At 41.0% G+C, this 24897-nt stretch overlaps 1 protein-coding gene across 1 annotated transcript in view; it reads right to left on the bottom strand.

The window, feature by feature from the left end:
* LOC135503625 (E3 ubiquitin-protein ligase ZNRF3-like) overlaps window positions 1-22720 on the bottom strand; it is a 43963-nt gene extending 21243 nt beyond the window's left edge. The window contains exons 1-2 of the mRNA XM_064797268.1: window positions 22429-22720; window positions 10998-11123 (exon numbers count right to left, since the gene is read on the bottom strand). Coding sequence (XP_064653338.1) covers window positions 10998-11123; window positions 22429-22617 — 315 coding nt within the window. The 5' untranslated portion in view covers window positions 22618-22720. The remainder of the gene's footprint in view (window positions 1-10997; window positions 11124-22428) is intronic.
* Window positions 22721-24897: the final 2177 nt, after the last annotated feature.

Raw genomic sequence — 24897 nt, 5'->3', positions numbered from 1 at the left:
GCTACCATGAGGTTAATACAGCTACCATGAGGTTAATACAGCTACCATGAGGTTGACTTCGGCTTAAAATTGGCGTATTTCAAATAAGCACGACTTATGATCCCAAAACAATAACCACAATACTTACTGATATCAAGGATTCATAAAGACAAGTCTTTATGAATGATATGAATTTAAGATCGCTCGTTAGCAGAAAGGCTTAAGCCAAAGAGCACACAAGTTGGATCAAAAGGAACATCCTACAAGTTGCTTTCCAGCCATCACCATTGCCTTGAGCCAAGGGATCTCAGTCGGGCTATTCGTGCCAGAATCCACAACAGAATGTCTTAAGCCATAATCTCCCAGACAATTGCCGGGGTAATGTATCAAAAAAGTTCTCAGATTGCCAACTATCTGGGGAATTAATGTCATCCGCCATCATTAACAACAAAACTGCATCTGTCTCCATCAATACGAAGTTGTAGGCTGGGATTAGTGGCCACGAGTTGGTGATAAAATGGCATTGGTAATGACACCTATATTGATTAGGACGACTCTTAAAGGAACCCAATCACAATAAAAGATGCATGATGAGCATCACCCTCTCATAGACCTTGGCGGGAAATAAGCCTTATCCAGTGTTGGGATGCATCGCAGGAGTTTCAAGTTCACCCTGATCAAACTATAGATTGGTGCAGTGATCAGACAGTGGTAATTCACATCAGCGCCAGTCACTTCCGAGGTGATGGGTTCGACTCTTGGTAAGTGCACATCATTATGTGATAGAATGGACGACTCTCTCTAACAGCGAAGGTTTCCTTCGGTTACTCCGACATTTCTTTCGGTTCTTCCAACAAGAAATATAGCAAACTTGGCTGAATTGCAAATTCCGCAAAATGAAACGTGTGCAAGAATTTAGCAGTTTGCTGAAGGGTTCAGGAAAGAAAATGTCATCTGTGTATTCTCGATAACCTCAAAAGAGGGAATACAATAACGAGAATACTTTGGAACTTCTTTTATGGATAAAGCATCGAGAAAAACACTTGAGGCAACGATAATTTAAGGCTAAGACCACATCCTTATATTCATGTTAGCAATTTTCCGTAAGTTAGGATGGGTCGCATACAAACAACTATTTAGAATGGTGAGGGGTAAGAGTACCTCTGAAGGATAAATTTCTCTCCTAAAATTTACAATTTGATAGGAAATGGAAATGTGAAGATGAGATTCTGACATCTCTTGTGACAAACCCCTTAAAGGATCAGCAACCACAACAAAATATCAGTCAGTAGATGGAATTGGTTGAAAGGGAAGCTAACCATATGAAAGCTGTGGCCTATCAAGAACCAATCTGGCTGATCCAACTCGCAGAAGACGTAGAGAGTCACGTGGCCGACTACCCTAACTCAACTGGCACCAAACCTACAGTTCTGGGGTACACCAATCGTAACACAGGTGAATGAAGAAGGACAAGAACTCACAGCATTTTCTCTTGGCCTATCATTACCAATGGCCTATCATTAAAACTGACTGCCTGAGTTTAAAAGTGCAGTGAGCAGGCCTATACCGATTTATCGGCAGTGCAAGTCAATTCCAAAGTCTCCTCCTTTTCTGAAGGAGGGATGCCTACGCACAACACTGTTAGATTGGCATGTGAGCAGCTCTGAGGCAACCAAAACTGCTCATTTGCAGGGCGCTTCAGGTACAATGTTTGACCTCTGAGCAACACGTGGTCAAGCTTTTATCAACCAGACTCATGAAGGAATAATTGCATTGAGATCTTCATCAGCGCACAACATCCGTTTATCTCAGGATGCTGGCGTAATCTCTCAGCCCTGATGAGCAGAAGGTAGGCCAGAAGTTGAGGTACAGCACAAGGTATAATCCAAGGAGGTGAGGCAGAATTGGTTCTGACTTAAGAAATTACTAATCGAAATGTGTATGATATAATAAACCTTTACCAATCGATATATGATAAAGGTTCGAAGCGATTGCACATGTGGTAAGGATCGGGCAAGAAATACCGGCACACTTTGGTTTGGAGGTACGTAAACAAGAGAATGGTTGAAAGCCGTGAGCGTTTTATTCGAAGAATTGTTGCTGAAACAACGGAGATACAGTGTTGGCAACACCTAATGATAAAGAACAGACAACTTACTGAATTTTTCTACATGAAAGTCATGGCTTTCATCTTTTCACTTACAGCCTCAAAATTACACTTTCTCGCTTACACCATACACATTCTCAACAACCTAACAAAAATATTTTTCTGAAATCAGTTACATCATTGAGGGTCCCAATATACATCCACAATATGAGATTCCAGCCCAACCTCTACGACTGACTACTAAACCTAATTTAGCCATTTCTTCCCGAGTTGATCCAATAAGGCAAATAGATGTCAGTTTTAACAAGCTTTTCAGCCTTCTTGTCTCTTTTCAACATAGTGTTGATAAATCACAGCTAATTACTCGAGAGTGAAAACGTCTCTTCGAAACTGGTGCTAATGAGTGCATACCGTGAAAAATTTGATGGGAAGAGAAAAGAGAATTTGTGTCTTAGGATCGGACAGTCATTCGTTATATTAGACAGTTGTCCCAGAAGAAAAGGAATTGAAACACCAGGAAAATGCATTAATTCACAGTAACTGCCAGAAGCGGTTAGGTAAAAGATAGCCATTTTTGCAGAATAGCACTATACCATGCTAACTGTTTCATATTCGGAAATTAGCTGGCACTTTTGCAAGTGATTTACTCAGCTGACATTTCCTTTTAATATCCTTATATTTTGTACAGTGTTCATTATCGTTCTGCAATTTTCCACATAAAAATAAAGATCAATGCCTTCGGACATTTTTGCTTGCACATCATGCATAATTCAGTTGTGGTAATTGATGTTTTCTGTTGAAGACACGACAGTTGGCTTTTCCTTGAAAAAGAAAATAACCGTTTGTTTCTTTTGTGAATAATTCATCGGGAGAAGGAGATTGCGAGACTTGTGCACAGCAAGCAAGCTCTTCAACAGTCTCTCTGCATCAAGTGTTAGAGGACATTGGTAGAAAATAGTACAATTGGTCTGTCTGGCTTATTAAACTTAGTACAGAATCGTACTCTGCAAACAAGCAATTTTTATTGCTGCAACCTGCAATGAAACCACGACAATGCGACGGCCCATTTTAAGTTAACCAATCGCAGCTGCCCTTTCAATTACAGTCGTCATGTTGTCATAGTTACGTTGTAGTTGGCAGCGACAGTAGCTTATTCGCCGAGAGACTGTCAGTCTGATCCAGGTTGTTTGGTAGCTCATATTTCGAGTTTTGGAGAGTGTGACAGGGACTATAGGGATGGTCTTCTTGACATACATGTACGGCTCTGAGATCACATTGCCCGCCTACGCTCTCAATGGTATCCGGCGTAAACCTGATATAACGCCGCCGCACATCCACATGCAGAGCAGGTGCAATTCCGGGGCTGGGAGTACAGTTTTCAGGTGCCAAAACCTTTCAGAAGTGTTAATTCTGTAAACACCTCCAACTCTTTGAGCCACTTCCTCCCGTATATTTAGTCAAATGTAACTTTTCGAACGTAAAAAGATTTGGATCGCACAGGGGATAAGTATCCCACCCAGTTGATCATTTCAAGACTTGATGGATACCACGAGCCAGTATTTGGTATGATAATTAAGAAAACAAGGAAGAGAAATGTCCCAAGTTCTTTACTGTAGGTATTAACCAACTTGGTAAGTTTCATTTGTTTGATCAACAAGATGATAATGTACATGAGAGGACCCTAACTTCAACATACTGGCCAATTTTTAAATGAGGGTTGTTTTAGTCTGTGTAGTGACTGTTGGTCGTAGTCATTTACTCAACAAGGAGAATCAACATTTCCTCCGTCTAAGGCACAGCCTTTGATTGTCGAATGACACACTCTTGGTAACGGTAATCTTAAAGACATATACATTCCACTCCTCCAGGCGCTCAGAGTTTATTTAATACCATTTCTAATCATTCTTGCCCTAAACCAGCCCATTTTGGCCGTGACAGGGTCAGACATTTTTTCACACACTATGGCAGTACCAATATATCTGCTTGGTAAGGAAGGACACTCTCGGGTGCAGTCTTTAGAGAGGTGTCCTGATTAGGGAGGTCAAATTGAATGGAAACAACCAATTTGAGTCCAAAACTAGCATCCTGTATAGAGAGGGTGTTTTAATACTGTGGTGTCCACTAATGGAGGTTTCACTGTGGCAGAAAATTTACATGTGCTTCCCGAGTACAAATCCTACACGCACCCAAAACGGTCACCTCTGAATACATAATACTAGCTGACAACATACAGCACTCATCCCTACACCCTAATCAGTATGACAAACTTAAGTCAGCGGTGCATTTTAAATAATTCAATTATGGACCCGATTCTATCGGCTTTCCCTGACACACAACAGATACTGGGAGGACAAGCACTGAGCGAGCTCTTGTAATGGCCGACACATAGTGGGCTGTCCCAATCTCAATACTTTGATGAGCATGGATGTACACAGCATGCACAACAAACTACATGTGTGGATTTATTCCACAATGGTATCTACTTGTAGATACAGAGTATGGCCTGACAAGGGAATATAGCCCATTAAGTATAGACAACACAGTGAGCCACCCACCCACTCTCTCCAAAGGAAACTTTCGTTAAAATTGTCAAGCAAGCTTTCATCTGAAATGGTTGAAGTGCAGACAAAACTTTGGATTGATACCACTCTTGCAATCTTTAACTGAAGAGTGAATCTAAAATGGAGGATGCATCCTTGCGTGTAAAAAGCCCAGCCTTTAAGCTGCACATTCAAGACTTTGCTTAAATGAAACGTCGTCTTCTTCTTCATCAAGATTACCCAATCGATGTAAAAATATTCCCGTTCCGGCGATCGTTAAAAATATTCAATCAAACCTTATCAGGAATCAGCATGACCAGCACACATCGTAATAACGTAATGGTGGCCTCAATATTACATCAGATCCGCGAGAAAAAAATCTGTACAAACATTGAATTCCCGACCCGGCACAACATTTCGACTCTGAGTCAATGGTAATTTCACACTGTGATCAAATCAGATTCTGCGTTTTCCATCCCACAATACATCCTGATTGGGAGTTGCACAATCATGCTCGACGGCCAGAAAACTACGCAGAAGGACGATTTTGAGAATGTGAGTGGCAAGTACGAGCTAGGCAATTTGTACAATTGTATTGTCGCTGTCAGAAGGGTTAAGAGGGCCGTGAATCACACAAGAAAGTGGCTCACGAAATGAATAAGTTTTTCACATCACATCGGCTGGCCATCTGTTGATAGAATGGGCTAGAAAATATAAAACATTCATTTTGTTGGTACAACAAGTACAATGGCCTCAATGGGATTTCAGGAGAACTTTTTTGAATTTGACAGTGATAATCCCCACTGCAAGACACCTTAAAACCTGACCTCAAAAACCCCTCAAAAAATTTGGAAAGTGCCCATCCCTCAAAAAACATTCTACAGTAAGACAAGGAACATATTGAACATATGCCAATTTCGTTTAAACACTGGCCAGAAATGTACACATCAAGCATGTTCCCATGAAAAGTCTAAACCTGATGAAACAATGTTCCAATTCCATTACAGTTATGATAACCTCATCACTTAGTTATCTTTTTTATCCATTGATCTTTTATTTACTTATTGTTTTGATATTGTGGTAATGATGATGAAGAATGCATCAGAGCAAATTAAAATCCTTCAACCTTTGTTGTTTTTTCACAGCGAAGCCTTGTTTTGATAATACTGCAAAACGGAAAATCTTCACTTTTAAAGGTTACACCAAAGTTAAGTCGCAAAAGCTAATTCAAAAGTTTTATTCCAGAGGCAAAGTCAATTTCACAAGAGGCATTAAACTCAGACACCTCCGATAAAATTGTTCAGTAAAATTTGTTTTGTCTTGGGACAAAACGCCAAAGGAAAATTTCAATGTGAGAATTAGAAGTGTTTTGTATTCAGGAGACATTTACATTTCCCACCATGTTTTGCAAGAGGTGTCGCGAGACATATTACAGAAGTTGAAAGAATGAGTCACGAAAGTTTCGATTGCTTTTGTGACGAGAATTGAATACTAACAGAACTTCTATTAACACAAGCTGGATCGTGTTGTAACTTCATCAAAGTTTCCCAGGGTATAATAATCTTTTCCTACATCCTTGAATCCACTCCTACTGGGAGTTGTGGCACACCTTCGCGAAATAAGCTGCTGCATGCAGTCCAGTGGTATTGCTGCATTCAACAGGTCCAGATTCTGTAGGCTCTCCAATTTGAACACACAATCAGCATTTCTGACTGGTACCCATTCATACACCTTTGGGTTGTGGAAGGCAAGTTAGACCAAGAGCCCTGTCTTGAGTCACATGCCAACTGTCAAGTTCGAACCCACTTAGGACCTCTTGATTTCAAACTGGGAACGTGCTTGTATGTTCAAATTGAAGAACCTACAGAATCCAGCAATCTCTTGTATGTTCATAATGGAGAACCTACAGAATCCAGACCTGTTGAATGCAGCCCATGGTTTCATCAGCACATGACACTGATTAAAGGCTGAGATACTGGAAGATGGATGCGCTATCAATTGGTTGGTTTCAGGGGAATTCTGTGATTAGAATAAATCAACAGCCTCTCGTGCATTCTCAGACGCTGATCGAGGTGACTCAGCCAAGAGAAGTGACACAACCTGTTGATTTTAACACTGACAACAGGGAAAAACCATTACCAAGGGGAGAGATAATCATAGTTGTCGAAAATCTTAGCATCTTTTGATGATCTTTTCTCCAATGAGTCCAATTCCCATCTCAAAAACAGGCAGTCGGCTTAAAAGATCGCAGGAGGGACTTTTCGATTTCAGAGTCTGGTGGAGCAAGAAGCCTGTTGATTGATTGAGGTATTTAAACATGCATCATCAGTCGGCTGGTTGAGAGGAATTCTGACTGGAATGAATAAGTAGTCTTCTTGAAACTCCAAGTCACAGGGAGGTGACTAAGTCAAGTGGACATCAGGACTCTGGGACCAGTTTCCAGGAAAACTGAGAAATGGTCAGATATGAAGATTGATCCCCGAGTGACATCACCCACGGAAAAACCCAAGATATTTCCTACAAAAACAAACACCTCACCAAAACCAATTTTTATAAATTTCACGCAAGACATGCTACTCATCCCATCAATGCAACACCTGACAGCCACATAACCATTGCCTCTCTGTTATTGCACCATCCAGATCGCGCTAGGCCATCGTTCACCATTAGGAGCCTTCCCTGTTGCTTCAGCATCACAAGCTTTGCAATCCTTCAGGGAGCAATGGTGACTGGCTGTAGCAGATTACCTATTTCTTCCTCGCCAACAATGATCAATACGGCGTTCCTGACCAGAATATTAAACGCCACCTTGGATATTGCCTGTAGCGTCGTGAAGTGATGCGGCCGGCTCGAGTATTGAAACAACATAAGGGCCATTCGGGGAGAGAGCATCATCACTGAGATCAGCCCCTCTTATAATTGCACCATGCAAGCTTGGTAACAACAATTCTTATTGATCCTCAATGTCCCTCAAGTCAGGCAACATTTTGAGTGAAACTGGGCCACAGAAATCGACATTTTTGAGGGGGACCTTCCCTCTGGGCAGATCTCTTTACTTTGTCTGATACACATGTACATGCCTTATGCAGCTATCTACGTAAATAAATGGGGACCATTAGGATTGCTTTGTACACTACTGTAGTCAAATGACTATCGTTGCTGATATCAGAGCACTGACCCAAAACTTTCGACTCCTTCAAATTTTTTCTTTGACAACCATCCTTGCTTTGTTATAAAAAAAGCAAGGCAAAGTCCAAATTTCGTTATGAAAGAATTTGAGTATGACACAACACTGAGGGGATACAGTTTGGAATCTTTTCCGACAAACACAATCTTAGATTAACTTCAGATGAAAGGATCCATTAGTAGACATCTAACACTTTCGATGAGAGGCCCAACGGCATAAGCAGACACAGACATAAGTGGTGACATTAACCCTCCTGTTTTAAACTTCAAAGAAAACAGACTTTGCCAAAAAATTGAATTTGAACTGCTTTGTATTGGGACACCCCATACTCCATCCACAGGCACAATTCATAGCACCTTTAAAGATTCCTATACACACCATCTTTTAATCCCAAACCTTTGAACTTCTAAGCGGAATAAAATGTGGCGAAAAGTGCCCTGAGTAGAAGGATTAAGATTCCAACTCTTTAAATTAATTGTTAAACTTCTCAAGTTGTCAAGACGGCTCTTAAAATCACTTTGACCGGTTTCCCAAATTGCATAAAAGAGTCGTATTCACTGTTGAGGGGTTCGCTGTATCCATGAAACGATGGCAGCAGGGGACTTGAGCGACATAAGCTGTTTGCTTCCACTGATGGACAATACAACTTAACAAGTTATTCTTGGGTTATTACAAAATACCAATGTAACCTGTCAGCCCTCTTTTTGAATCAGTGTGGGGGGTATCGGTTACTTTTGATAAAAGCAAAAGGAACAACTTATATGCAATACAAGAAAACATGTTTTCTTTTCAAGCGTTAAAACATGTATAAGGAGGCTGACAGAACAACAAGTATTTAATTCTGATATTTCCAACGTCAGCAAATTCACAGTAACTTGGACTTTTCTCTGATTTTTTCAATATCTCACATCAGGCCAAGATTAACCATCCACAGTCTAGATTCAAACCATCGCTGGACAAGTTAGTAGGACTTCATCATGACCCCAGAGTGTCTGAGGTCAGAGCCCTCAACCCCCCTGTAGTCCAGGTCTCCTTATTTTGAGGACATCTTAAATAACACATGACAGATATGTATCATGGCTTAGGAAATAAGATGTCTGAAGATGAGAGGTAATTTCCACTGTGATGAAGTCTTACAAGGCGGCCTGTCTCCCCCATATTGCGGCCAACAACAAGGGACCAACATCACTACGACATCATCAAACACAGAGGACATCAGAGGACATCAAACATAGCGATGAATAGCCCCCCCCCCCGCCGTGAACACCAGTTTCCAAAAATTTCATTCCTGCAGGAAGACATTTTTTGTTGGAAAACCAAAATATCTCATGCCCAAGTGGCCCTGAAATAAAAGGTAAGAAACTGAAGTAATCATCATCTTGCAACAGCTTGATATTTCAGGCCATGATTCAAAAGTGAAGAACACCAGCTTGAAGCTGTTTCCCTCCACTGAATCACCGATAACACCTGCAATAATAATATACTCAGACAGTATAGAGTTTCTTCTGAAATATGAAATCATATTTATATTGTAGCTCTGAAGGTATCTCTCTCCACTTTTATAAGTTCTCCCAATTGATATCCAACTGACTGTAACAGGTGGTCACTTTCAAGCACTCGGATGAAAACTTAGGAAAACCTCCTCATCTTTTCATCAAAAAGACATTCTATTGTGCAGTTTTTTCGAATTCTGATGTATATGCCAAGTATTTATCAAAATGAAACCATTCAGAGTCCAAGTGTTTTCATTTCTGGCCCAGGACTTGTCATTTCTTTGTATTCACAGTTTTGAGTACGACTGAAAGATTTCAGGATAAACCAGGGTAAAAGTGTGAAGTTGGATATGATAACCTCTTACGAGGTGCGCATTCAATACTGTCTTACTGATATCGGACAATAAACCCCCACTTTACATCACCCAGTACACAATGCAGACATACCAAAAGAGTACACAAACTTTTCAGGATCGAGACACTGAAGCACGAAGGACACGTTCGGAACACCAGAATCACGAATACCACCAAATAGATATCGCAACGGGAATCTCAATATAAGTGGTCTATTATTTTCACTTCCGCAAGCCAACACAAATAAAGCTTTGATCGTTTCTCCAATTCACACATTTTCTGCTTGTCGACACGGAACAAGTACAATTTAAGACGGAGTGACCCACAACTTTCAATGTTTTTCAATATCATGAAAGGCGGACATATTTACCCCATTCTATGTCAATTTATTACAAGCTGCGCGGCAGGTAATACGCTCAGTGGAGGTGTGCCACAAGTGAATGCACACCTACTGCGAAAATGTCCGGTGTTTTGCCGGCGGGAGGGGACGGGTGAACTAAAGGACAATGTGCAATTGTAAATGTTTGCATTCACTTGATATCGTGCCAATACTTGAGGGACACTAGCTGAAATATCAAAGACGTATCACGGACACCTAAATGCTGCACAATATCAATGATAGATTACATGATATTGCCAATTAACTAAATGACGCCAATTTTCCGCTGACCTGTGGCACTTTTGTCTCTGGTAACTGCCACTGTTTGCGAAAATAGGCCGTAATTGAACAATTGAGTAAGCGTATGATTAAAACCACTTTCTCTTATTTTCATCGGGCGGCAAATGATGTTGTAAACATATCCACGTAATTTGAATGATTACAACAGCTATCAATGTTGATCATTCAGTCCAATGTATGATTACATCATAAACATAGGCTAATGACAATAACTGGAGAACAATTCCGAGGGTGCATGGTTCACCATATGAGAATATCATTATTGCTACCTGCCATGAATGGTCCATAACAGTGAGAGTTTCGTGGTGATATATCTACATCAGAGACTTTCAGCAACCGACTGAGTTAGAGAGAAGATGGACATGTTGGAAAGAGGTCGCATACAGTCCAAGTCACAATTGACATCCCTTCTGCTTCGCGTCAGTTATGAGAAGCGTTGCACGTCAATGATGTGCCAGAGATGTGCTTATCGCTCTATGTTTCGCGAAAGTTGCATAATATATTACGTACAACTTACAGGATGGGGAGCGCATTAGTGGCATGAATTAAAAGGGATGTCAAATGCGACTTGGACTGTATGAACCATGCATTTTTATCTCGTGAACCAAAAAATAATGAGAGAGATGGGAATAACAGAGATTCAGAAATGCGATCTTACCTTTTGATAGACAGACATACATGGTTGAGGGGTGAGCTGGGGTTCCTCCAACTTCACCACACCCACCCACCCATACTCATGCAAGTCATCATCATCATTCATGTTACATAGGCCCAGTGGGTGCATCTGAAAAATACAAATGAACAGAAATAGTTAGTTTCATAGTGTGGACTTTAACAAATGTCGGACACCACATTTTGAAACACCGTTCCAAGGAGGAAGCCAGAAGGGTGTAACGGAATAGGTTGATAAAGGAATGACTATGTGGATCAAGCTGACCCGGACAAATGGAGAAGATGGTGCAGGTTTAGTTGATGATGATGATATTGAGTTCTTGTATAGCGCTTTCCAGGTTTCCGCTGCTCAAAGTGCTTTTGGGATAGCAATAGCAAGATCAGGCTAAGACCAGCCTATCGAGGACCGTCGCCCGATTGATGGCAAGTCAGTAATTCATTATTGGCTACAACCATACCCGGCCATAAACCCAAGTAGAGGAGTCCATTGATTGTATTTCATGTTATGCAGGGTATTTCAATACCACTCTGGCATCTTTTCATATCAGCAATACACCCTAAATGACAAAGGACATTGGACTGCTCCTCCTGCCTGATGCCCTTGTCCACACTGCATGTTTTGGTAAACGAAACCATGATTTCAACTTCGTGCCGAAGGCAGGCATCTCAACAGCTCCAGAGATGCATTTCAGCTGATTCCATTGTCCGTCCAGCAGGGTATGCTTGAGATGCCCTTTTCCACAGTGTTTACGGTCAACCAGTCCATGATTTGAACTTCGTCCTGATGGCAGTCACCTCAACAGCTCCAGAGATTCATCTCAGTTGATTCCATTAGATCTGGTAGAAGCCAATGAATTACTGACTTATTACCGCAGATCCACTTATCAAGGCTTTACACAACCCGAGAGAATGAAATCTACATGCTTAAAGGTTGTTTGGATAGCAAATCTCCAGGCAACCTCCGCCAAGAGGGCAGTTTATTGCTCACTTGGTTCGGATTGGTTTGATCAGCACAGGGTCTTATAGCCAAGGAGTAGGAAGTTGATCTACCTGGGTTAATATTGTTTACTACAGATTGACTATATTGGCTTCCTGGTATTGGTGTTAACCAAAATGATGGACTCAAGGAAAGCTTAGTACACCCCAGTGACAGCAGCTCACAATGGCAGCTCACCAAAACTTGGACTGCATAAATCCCTAATTCATTTCAGGAGTGATGCACCAGTATGCCTATCAGGCCAATTATTGTCATCCAGAGAGGAGAAAGGATATCCCTGTTTGTTAAAGGGACAACTTAGGTGGCCAGGAGATTAATACCCCTGCTTCCCACTATGCGCCACCAGTTTTACTATCACACAATACGCTGATCTCTGATAATTGATGCCAACGGTCCTGGTATGAGCTCTTTCTAACTGAGACTGGCTAAAACATATCCCCAACTGGCACTTCAACAAACAAGCACGAACTAGCTTTCACTAACATCCCCAAATCTGAGCCAAACAGAAGTTTGCTCGCGGCAAGAAGAAGACCCCGGCCGCCACCCATTCCTCGATTATCATACCCTATTAAGCACTTTGTGTGAAAGCAATGTGGCGGTAACTGAGGCGGTTGGTCCTGTGTTTATCTGGGAGCTGCAGGGACAGCCATCAGGATGTCACTTCACCTGAGCCAACGCAGATACTTCAGACCAAATAATGACAGATGATGTGACAGTCACTTTTACTTGAAATATAGAGTTGTGAGCCGAGCGTCAAGGCTGACATTATCAGCTCTTTAAACAAACTTGGGCGCTTTTTAATGATATTTTGGAGGAAACGCATGGCCTCAAAGAGAGTTGCTCACATTAGACCTGGCCTGGCTGGGGGCTTCAACTAACCACATCAGTTGGGAGAGTTGCTTGGCCAAATTTTCCCAGTATTACTTGAGGTTAGCGAGTATATACTGCAAAATAAAGGGGTGCAAACATTAGACCTGGCCTGGCTGGGGGCTTCAACTAACCACATCAGTGGGGAGAGTTGCTTGGCCAAATTTTCCCAGTATTACTTGAGGTTAGCGAGTATATACTGCAAAATAAAGGGGTGCAAACATTTTGCGGTTTACCTTTAATACTGTACTGCAAAACAATGAAAACATTTGCATGGCCTAAGTTCATAGGTCTGGTGGCGGCAGCTTGTTGATTAGCCAGGCTTGTTTGACAATCACCGCCATAAATGGCAATATTGGTTCGGGTTCAATAACCAGTCAATATTTGAGAGGATTGGTCGGAATTTGAGAAATTTCCAAAAACTTTAAATCCAATTTTAAAACTTAATTCGATGAAAAAAGGTTTCCTCTTCATCTGTTGGTTTCCTTTTGGCTCGGTAAATTTGCAAAGGCAGCATTTTTGTTTTGGGTGCAAACTTCAGGCCGAGCTTTGCAAATGTATGTCGTCTGTCTTGAGCAAAGCTGTCAAGGGCTTGTCCTCCTCAGTCAGGTGGGAAATCAAGAACTGCCGATATTTCCGAACATAAGGCTGTTTTGAAACACACATAAGACTTGAATGTCGTTATAGATCAACTTGATGCACATTTTGTGTTTGAAGTCATGCTCATTAGCTGAAATAAAGGAGCTTTCTTTTAGTTCAAGTTCAAGCCAAACACATGCTCGAGAGAGATAGGTAAAGCTTGTACATCATGAAAACTTGTTTGTAGAGCTAACGAGTGATACTTCAAACACAAAATATGCATCAAAATGATCTTGACAGCATTAAAACATTTTGTGAAAGTTCCGTTTCCAAATCCCCAGCCATTTTAGAAATATCAACCATTTTTGATTTCACAGGAAACTGAATTTGAAACAAGGCGTTAAATGATGGATATTAGCAGCTAAACTTACAAAACAAGAAAAAAAGTGCTCTTTAATTGTTTCTAGAGCAAGGGTTAAAGCAGAAAGTTTATCTCAACAAACGATCAGCTGACAAAGCTAGAAGTCCACTGCAGTTGGGCAAGAAGGCAAAACATACCCAGTATTTAGAGCTGACGAAAAAGATTATCAGTACAGTAGGCCTACCGTGTTCGTGCCCCCAAAGGCCCTAAACCTAGACTCTAGATTCAGCATAGATAGGAACAACATGGCCAAGCGAGACAATCACCCGGTCAAAAAGTCACCGGTTTTGTTCAGTAAAACCCTTTGGTGCCAGTAAGGCTAATAAGTTAGTCCTATTACCTCAAGGACCCTTCGGTTGGCTTTTTAATCGACCCGATCTACTATATACCTGTTATTAGAGAGCCCACATGTTGACTCTGACCCTGTTTTGTGAGCTGTCAACAAATTAAATTTCATACACCTTTAAAAAACAGCGCTTTCCTTTCTGCTTTCCTTCACGCTGACATCTTGAACCTCATGGTCTAATTCATACCCCCTTTAAATGTGGCCAGGGTGTATCTTGTTAAGGTGCAAAAACTTTGGTGGTCAAGATGTCATACAGATGACTATATGAATCATGATTAAGCCCTTAAGAGCAAAGTTGTAGCTCGGTGATTTGGCCAATGTTCGGAAAAACACTAGGGCCTGCCTGTCTCTGTGCTTAAAGATTCAATCCCTCGTTAGCCTGCTTCCTCACATGAGATGAAAGAGTCACTTTGAAATAAAGTTTCCCTACATTACTGACTTGCTAAACTCAACACATACATTTACAAAGAACATCACGAAGACCATCACCCTTCCCTTTAAAAATCATGATGCACATTTCGCAACGCCTTTGATTTTGTCACCTTCTGACCCAAGTCAATAATACCAATCAATAAGATGATCTTAGGTCTCGTTTTGCCTTCTTGACTTAATAACATATTATCACCGACAAACCTTTGATCTTCCATCCATGGCCGACATAATCGCTTCATTCACTTTTAATAGTCGTGATCTGAAGATCGTATGTGACTTATTGGAGCAGAAATGTCAAGGCATGTGCTCAAATTCTGTCTTCCAATTCAATGGCACTTTCAAATCACTACAAGATTTTGCAAATGGAACATGAACTTCTCACGTCTTCTTCAGTCAAAAAGAAAAACCAGTCAAAGATCAATTGCCAGCAACAGCTCTGTTCACTTTTCAAAGCTATACATGTACAGTAGCACCTTCCTTAGCGGACACCTCTCTATTAAGGACAACCTCTCTATCAAGGACACTAGTTTTGGTTCAAAATTGGTAGTTTCTATTCAATTTGACCTCTCTAATCAGGACAGCACGTGTCAGTCCCAAGGGTGTCCTTAATAGAGAGTAGTGTACAAATATGTACAGGAATTGTTTACATTTCCTATCCTGCAGTTGTGGTGTATGGAACTATTAAGCATGCAAAGCTCCTACAGAGACAATTATCCTCGAATTTCACATTAGAACAGAAAGGCCTCGTCAAAGCGTACATTTATGTAGAATACAGGGGTTTGAAAGAACTTCTAGTACAAAGCCCTTGTAGGAACCTTAAGTGGCGGAGCACTGTCATATGCACAACAAACAAAAGTTTATTTTACAATTGCCCCGAAAAGAATGTCAAGAAAAATTAGCTCCATTCCACTTGGACAAGTAAGCCTATTCATGTTGTTTTAGCCATTTTTAATGGTTCACCAACGCAAGTGAAAAGTGGCTACTACTGTAGATTAGGAATGACCTGGACCAATGTGCTCACCTGCAGCCAGAAACATGACACTGGATACTTTTAAGAGTGCCACCTATAAGACAGACAGCACATTAAGAACACAAGGGCTGCCAGAGTGGAACAGTGGTAAGACTGACATTCAAAATTAACATCAGCGCCTGTCGATGTCGCCTCTGGTTCAGTCTGAGGTCATGGGTTCAAATTCCAGTAGATCAATAGGATGCACGCCCTCATGTGGTAGAGAGAGTGACAGCGCACCTTTGCACCAGGGTCTCTGGTTACCTCTTGCTTTCCGTTTTTGTGAAATGTCTTGATAGTTGACGCTCAGCTCACCACTCAATTATTTTCATAAGCCAAAAATCCCTCTATCACAGACAATTGTTTGACATTAATGGTGTATTGCTGAGACTGGAACACGGAAGTTCATAGAAATAAAACTAAGCTCGGTAAGGAGGGTTAACAGTTTTTTAACTTTTATCGCAAAAAAATCTCACTCTTCAAAAGTATTACTTTCCATCAAGGGTTCAATGACGTCACTGTATATGTAGGCCTCTCTATTCCCTGGTCCCTATAGGCTTAGGAATGTCCTAAGGTTACTGGAGTTGCGAAATATTACGGCAAAGCCATTAAAAACAACTTCTAGACCTAGAGGGGCCAGCATAATCCCTTTGATCATGACACCCATTGAAAACTTGCCAATCTTTATAAAAACCAACATTTGCACGGAATGATGTCTTTGAGGTGAAATTTGCCGACCAAAAAGAACAAGCCCTCAAGATCGGATGTACAACATTAAGCCCATAGGCCAAAGAAAACAGTGCTTGAGAAAAAAGTTCAGATCACCACATCTTGTTTTTGTGCGGCAAACTTGGGTGGTACACCAGCTTACCCACATGAGGATGTGCCAGTTTGAGTCTTTCAAATTTTACTTGATAAATGTAATGCTCCAGTGCTTATGGGGTATACTAAAAGTGAGAGAGAAGAGCCCCAATATCGACCCAGGTATTACCTTATATGTGGCACGTGGCAACGTCCAAGGTATATACCTTAAATTCGTGGTATGGTGGCTTTTGGCTCTCATTAGGAAAACCCAGAATGATACGGTTTTCATTAACTCACCGGGATATGTCCCACTGCGGAAATAGGTCACCCACAATCAAAAATAGGTCAAGTTCCGAGGAAATGAAGCAGAGGGAGATATCTATTTTAAGCACAACCAGTCAAATGTTATCATCTGATAGCCGACATCATTTTTCAAGCAATCAAATATGAAATTCTTATACATCATAACATCCATCTGGAAACCATCTGACCCCTACTTATTCAGTATATCACATGTTCCGTGTATTTTATCATGTAATGAAAGCTGCATGCAGTACACACTGCAAATGAGAGATTTTTGTCTTATATGATAATTATTGCACATGTATCACTGTGACAGAACACTTCTAGTTTTGGGGATGTTTACGGGGTCAATCACAGGAATCAAATGTGGGACAGTAAAATGCCATGTCTGATAATGGTACCCAATAATCTGGAGACTGAGGGCCTGGGGCCAAGTATTTTTCAGATAATGCGGGCCTGACAGTAAAATAATACTACCAGGAAATATGATTTGCCTTGGAAAATGCTGCTCGACAATGATCGCACCACCAGGGTTAAAAGCTTAATCATGGTGCTTAACTAATTAAAAATCTCGAATAAATGAGCAACCACTTCATCACATCAATACCAAGATAAATCCATGACAGACCGACAAAAATAGCTATTAAGTGAAAATGACAAGTGCAACCGCTGCATTATTCACGACACAACGAGATCGGGAAAAAAATCCATGTTGATGATTTTATGGTTTAATTCAATGTCGTGATTAATCAAAGTGGCCGTCACTGCTATCAATCGCCGTGACAATGGATCAAACGGCGGCTATCGACGCCGACAGGAGGGCATTTGATGCAGCATGGATTGATCCGGCATGCTTCCCATCTACGCTGTACATGTTTCGCTGGGATGTCTAATTCAAAATGAACCCATGCGAGTAGTAACATTCCGTTCCGATATATGCACCAATGGTCCTTTTACATATTGCCAGGATCGATTTCAAAATGCATTATTGTATATTCCATGTTGGACAGCGAACTATAAATTATCAATTATAACAATGTATCATCATTGCTTCCGCTCAAATTTTCTATGAGCACTTTTTGTAAAAATTATCTTTGAGAAAATTTTTTTATAGAGCTTCTCAAAATGATTTTAAGAATTTTTCATAAGGGCGTGTCGTTAGGAGGACTACATGAAACACAATTACCAGTCAATACAGATCAACAGCCAGGACAGCAGTTCTGGAAAACAAAAAATCAATTTCCAAAATCCCTGCCCTTCCATCCTTCTAGAAGAAACACCCCATACTGGGCCTAAAAATGCTACAAAAAAGCCTAACTGTAATTAGTGCTGAGGTGAAAAGGAGGGGGTGTGCGGTCATGAAGTCCTACCCATCCAGGATCCAAGTACATCAGCTTATTTCATACACCAGAGATATCGGCCACCAAATTCTCATCACCAGTTCCCATTCAAAACAAGTATAAGCTTATTCTTACACATCACCTAAAGGGAAACTCATGAAATGGGTCAATCTGGATTTATGAGAAGAAAAAAAGTATGTGTAACTTATGAATGAACAAATTTCTTAGTGCCAGTTTCTGTGCAACCATTAGACATTTAAGGTGATAAGACATAACGCTGTGGGCATGGGGGAACCAGACAACTTTATCTAAAGTTTATGAATAAAGCCATGCAAAAATGACCCACTCAGTATTTTTCTTCTCGCCTTTGATCTAAACCGCCAGGAAAATTATATGATGTATATAAAAAGCGTCAAATTATCAATAGGACTTTAGGTTAATGATTAGGTTTATCGTGGATGTCAGTGGTGATAGAGATAGGCCTATAGTATCTCGAGGTATGTTGTCTTCCAGCCAGTAGTGGAAGCCGCCCAAACCCATCTTACATGTAACACACAAGGCTCCGAGACTGCATAGTCCCTTTAACAAAATCTACAGTGTATTAGTGCAGTGCAAACCAGGAATTTCAGTCGCTGCAACCTGCCATTTCAAGTGTCTCAAGAAAAATAATGTTTTACTATTGATAGAATAAACTACCCACCTGACATTTTGTCCCCTCAATTTCTTTGGAGATGTATGCATCATCAACTAACAATCAAACAATGTTTTTTTGGAGCAAAAAGAAAAAAAACCTCACAGTCATAGTGTTCTGTGAATCTTGTAAACCTTTATGTTTTTCATCAGCTCAAAAACCTTTATTTCTTAGAGTACATGTAGCGTATAACCTCTCCAGTCTGACATCCTGGTATACGACACTCATTTGATGAGCAAAGTGACTTCATTGGCGGTGCATGCTTAACACTCCTACATAATCAATGACCAAACAGACTTGATCTAATTACTCAGATTATACGACTGTGAATTGAATTATTGCAAGAGTAATCGGAGAATCAATGAACAGTCCCGGTAGCAGCATTGCGTACATCACCCATTTTTTTGCTGGCAGAATGTGAGCGACTATATGAAGTGTTTCAATCATTGGCCATTGTATCATAGATCAAAGGCTATAAATACTCGATAACTGTGTGATAAATAATGATTGTTGGGGTTGCGTACAAAAAGTGTTCTAAGGTCAGGCAGGGGTTTTCGAGATTTGATTCTCATCAACAACGCAAAAGATCTTGATTGGCATGGATAGTAAAATTCCAGTGTTGTCCTTAGAGAGGTGTCCTGATTAGAGAGGTCAAATTGAATGCAAACAACCAATTTGGGACCAAAACTAGTTTCCTTTTAGAGAGGTTGTCCTTATAAAGAGGTGTCTGCTAAGGGAGGTTCCAATGTATATGTGTGGCAATGCTAGTATGCAATATGTGTGATTATACTCATGCCTGAAGAAAACTCAATCAAATTATTATAGTTGTATAGGGCAAAAAAGAACAAATGTTCATCCAGAATTTTCAGGTCCAATACCACCACCTATGGAAAAACTGGGGGTGTGTGAACAAGGTCAATCTTCAAATCCCCCAATGACGTCATTAATGGCGGATTCGTACTGAAGTTAAGCCGATACTCTTCAGAATCAAGTTTAAGTTGCGAATGGCAAGCAGATTCTGCTGGAACGAAGAGCCCCAGGCATTATTCTAAACTGTCCCATCCCGTCTTTCCATCAAATTCCACGGACATCCTGTGATAGAGACATTAGCATTAGGAAGTTACCATACAGAATGGTTCAACTCATTTGCAATGCAATGGGAAATCAAGAAATGGTCGGGGAAACCAAATATTTAGTTTATCATTTCCTACTTGGTTAATCAGGAAACCTTCTGTTGAAGCAGTCGCCATGGCAACAAGAAAGCAACAGTCCCGTGCAGGGATGGATTGGGATGGATTGGAGGTTCTTCGGATCTCTGGTGACTATGGCTTCTAACAAGGTTGACACTGACAGATTCAATGATCTCTGTTTCATTATTTTTTCACTGCAGTGTCCAATGAATCATGAAACTGTTGCAAAGATCTATAAAAGTGTGCCAATATACAATCTCGTGACATCACACAATACATATGTTGGCCTCCTACGACCAGTGCAGGTTTTTTTTGGTGGGCCGAATGGCCAGTTCAACATTATTGGACCCAAATTAGCCATACGTGACCTTAAAAATTAGCTCGAAAAGTTTCTTGGCCATTACATATGCTCACTGTGGACACTATCAGTGCATTTTTAATCTGTTTGGTCTAAAAAATTATAGTTTGCAGTGATATTTGTTTCTCTAAGAGAACCTGATAAATCAAACACTACCATGAATTCAAGATATTCTACTTTTATTGAGAGGGAACATTTTTATATTTCTACATACTGGCTCAATGAAATAGATTTATTGCATTCATTGTAATGGTGGAATTCCTTTCAACATCAACATGTTCAAAAAAACTATCTCAACGAAGCATCAAATAGAAAATTGTCCACCATAACATGTTCATTTATAAAATGTTTATTTTCTGTCAAATAACTCGTGTGCATTCAGAAATAACTGTGTTTCGCCGCAAAAACATGAGAATAAACATCCCGAGGCTTCATCAAATATTCACAAAGACACCGCATTCTGCAATGAGTGTCTCACGGCAAGTGGCTCAAGATAATTATACAGGATGAGGAGCATTTCGTTTTCATTTGCACATTTTTTTGAATTTAGACGGACCAAACTGGATTTTGGCAGTTTTTATGTTCTATTATTAAAAAAATGGACATAGCAACCAAATTCAACCTGTGGGAAAAATGGAAAATGGAAAACATCTGTCATTGAACAATGGATCATTCTGAAAGCCTTGGGCCTAAACATTTCATAAAGCAAAGGAAATGAAACACTTGCAGCCACAATCGATTGCCTGTGTGTAATGTCCCAAATCAGGCAGTACAGTAGAACCTCTCTATCAAGGACTCACAGATGCTGTCCTTAATAGAGGGGTGTCCTGACTAGAGAGGTGGAATTGAATGGAAACCAGCACTTCTGGACCAAAACAAGTGTCATCAATAGAGAGGGTGTCCTTACTAGAGAGGTATCTGCTTAGGAAGGTTCCACTCCTTTTCCTCTTGTTCAAAGCTCAAGGGCAATGAATTGGTGGTTCGGCCATAGGTAGAGAGGGGAATAGGGGGCACCCCCCCCCCCAAAGGTCGCAAATGAAGATTTTAAGAGCAGAGGCGACAGAAAATTCTTGAAAGGAGAAATTGACATACAGTAGAACCTCCCTTAGTGGACACCTCTATTAAGGACAACCTCTCTATTAAGGACAATCATTCTGGTTCCAAATTGGTTGTTTCCATTCAATTTGACCTCTCTGACCAGGAAACCTCTCTATTAAGGACAGCATTTGTCAGTCCCGTGTGTCCTTAATAGAGAGGTTCTACTGTACTGGACTAAATACTGCTCATCTATTGGAGTTTGTCCTGCACAACACACTGTACACCATGTAGGCTATTTGGGACAAGACTAAAGGTTGTTACACCACTATTAAAGTACAGTAGAACCTCCCTTAGTGGACACCTCTCTATTAAGGACACTAGTTTTGGTATCAAATTCATTGTTGCCATTCAGTGTGACCTCTCTAATCAAAACACCTCGCTTTTAAGTAAAGTATTTGTTAGTCTCGAGACTGTCCTTAATAGAGAGGTTCTGCTGTACTGGACTAAGTACTGCTCATCTATTGGAGTTTGTCCTGCACAACACACTGTACATCATGTAGGCTATTTGGGACTAAGACTAAAGGTTGCTAGAACAGCACTATTAAAGTACAGTAGAACCTCTCTTAGTGGACACCTCTCTATTAAGGACACTAGTTTTGGTATCAAATTCATTGTTGCCATTCAGTGTGACCTTTTTAGTCAGGACACCTCGCTTTTAAGTACAGCACTTGTTAGTCCAGCGGGTGTCCTTAATAGAGAGGTTCTTCTGTTCTGGACTAAATACTGCTCATCTATTCTCGTTTTTTATCTGCACAACACACTGCATCATGTAGGCTACAGAATAACCTATAAAGTACTATTGGTAATCAGGTGTACAGTGTAGACCGTAAGACACATGTAGTGACATCCACAAGGCTAAAGTTAAGCTAATAAGGAAGGGTTGTCAAAAACTTAGGTTACGCTTACGAAACCCACTGGAGAAAAGTTTCCTCTCGCTGAAACAGATTTATAAAGCACACTGTAGGAATAGGAGCTTACATACCTGTACAATAGGGCCCTCAGCACTTATGGTGGGTCCTGCAGTTGTAAACAAACCATGAAGTTCCCTCGTACTCGTAACTTGATAATCGCCATTTTCCTTCGGTTCATACAAAACTATCTCCAAAATTGCTTTCTCGCGTCCTGAACATATAGTAAGTGATAATAACAGCATAAATAACTCCCCTATCATGTTGGTACATACTCCTCCCGTAGTAGGATCATATTCGAGCCAGTTAACACACAAGAGGCACAAGCGAAATGCAGTAGTATTCTAGAAAACTTGCCCCCGTCCACTTAAGGCAGCAACTGAATAGCTAGCGGCATGCTTCAAAGAGTTGATTGAAGTCACGTGGTTTCTGGTTATTCCCCGCCCACAATTAAACCTTGTCGGCACCAGTTGAGTAGCGGCGCCTAGTATATGGTAATAGAACTGAAAACATTCCCATAAAAGCTGTGTGATAAGCGGATGATTCCATTCAGGCCTATAATTTCGTCTGGATCTCGGTATGAGTCTGGCGCCAGTCTCCCATTTATAGGGAATGCTGTTAATTGCAATTAATTATTTGTAATTATAATCAACTGTCGTCTTGTAGGCTAATTAGGCCAACATGCCCAAGTTTCTGGGGCGAATATGCCCTGTTTCTTCATCAGTTCCACTGACATGCCGAATGCAAGCCCCACAATTATTTTTAAATAATTATTAACGAAGTGACTTACATATCCGTCCTAGGGACAAACATCACTGTCCCTGATAAAGAAGATGACCTACAAACAGAGGTGTCCGCTAAGGGAGGTTTGACTGTACAGTATAACCTTCCACCCCTTTCAGCAGGACACCCTCTTTATTGAGGACATTGATTTTTACCCCAATTAAGTGGTCAGTTGCATTTAATTTCACATCTAGTAAATCAGGACACCTCTCTGTGATGTACAGTAGTGTCAATCCCAAGGCCAGGATGTCATTTCACTAGCCGCCAACTTTGGCGACAAGAAGCGTTCGGCTGACGCTTCCCGACGCCAAAGTTGGCGGTCAGAGCACACCTGCCCAGAATTGGCGTCCAGAAGCGTCTTTTCCGCCACTTTAGGCTGCCCTTTTGAAATCATGTGATATCAAGACGCAAGCTGATTGGTCATAGCCTCACCGCCGACGCCAAGTCAGGCGGCCTAAAGTGGCGGAAAAGACGCTATTAAAGACGCCAAGTCAGACGGTCAGACGCCAAGTCAGTGGCGGAAAAGACGCTACTGGTCGCCAATTCTGGGCAGGTGTGCTCTGACCGGGATCCAATGGCCGCCAACTTTGGCGTCGAGAGGCGTCAGCCGAACGCTTCTTGTCGCCAAAGTTGGCGGCTAGTGTGCTGCGGGCTTTAGGACAAGTGAAACGGATTCTAAGGACGGTGCGGTGTTTATGAGTCAAAGTAACGCATGAGTCATTATCAGAAGAACAATAAAATGATAATGATGAATTGATAAAAGGTAATAAAAGTCATGATCCAATTCACTTGGCAGAGATAGGGGTAATTGTGTTTTCTTTGATGTCCCTGTTAAATCATTGATTGTGTTGTCATAACCAATCAATCAATTTCTGAAAAAGGATGCAGGAAAGTAAACTAATTCACAAAATTGAGCAGCCTCCCCACCAATCCTGAACCTCATGGTCTTATGCTCCCTTTTAACGTATCCGGGATATCATACATATTAAATCTTGAATAAGATGCAAAAACCTTGGTGGTCAAGATGCTTCCCACCCTGTGATGTGGGACCCTGACCTCGTTCCGTCTGGCGTAATAACTGACAGAGGCTGGGAACCTACACTCTGGACGCAGTGGACCGGCCTCGTCCCGACGCCCGGTGTAACATCTGTGGTTGTTTCCCATGTGTCAGTGTTTCCAAACAATAGGCAGCTAGAGAGACCACGACTTTTCAATAGGGGGGATACACAGAAAAACTTGTCAATCTATTTTTGAGCGTTCCCAAACAATGAGGGGAAACACTCAAAAACAGAAACACTCAAAAACATTACACCGGTATACAGACGATTAGATGACGAAATGGATTGCGTAGTCACTTCCGTCATCCTTATCGTTACTTCTCCCCGGGCGACAGGACGGGGCCGGTCCATATGCACTGCGTCGCGTCCGGAGTGTACAAGGTTAGGCTGACGTATGCTGACAATGGTTATGTATTGCCAGGTGTGACTGGTGCTTGGATAGCTCTTGTCAGATGAGTAAATATGATGAAAAGGATTTCAATTAAACAAGCCCTTCAAGCGTGACTAATTGATTCTGTATCTCTTACCAACATTGATCAGCTGTGTCACTGTATTATTACCATAAGACAACAGAGTAAAAATTTTGGAACTTTAGATGTGTGATTTTATCAATAAATAAATATTTATACCCGGTAGCCGTTTTTTGTATATTGTTTTGTTTTCACAAATGTCACATATCAACCCCCTTCGTGAAACTAACGA

Source organism: Lineus longissimus, chromosome 2 (genome assembly GCF_910592395.1).
Source record: "Lineus longissimus chromosome 2, tnLinLong1.2, whole genome shotgun sequence".
In the NCBI taxonomy this organism is placed as follows: Eukaryota; Metazoa; Nemertea; class Pilidiophora; order Heteronemertea; family Lineidae; genus Lineus; species Lineus longissimus.
This window is presented reverse-complemented; position numbering and strand designations above follow the sequence as displayed.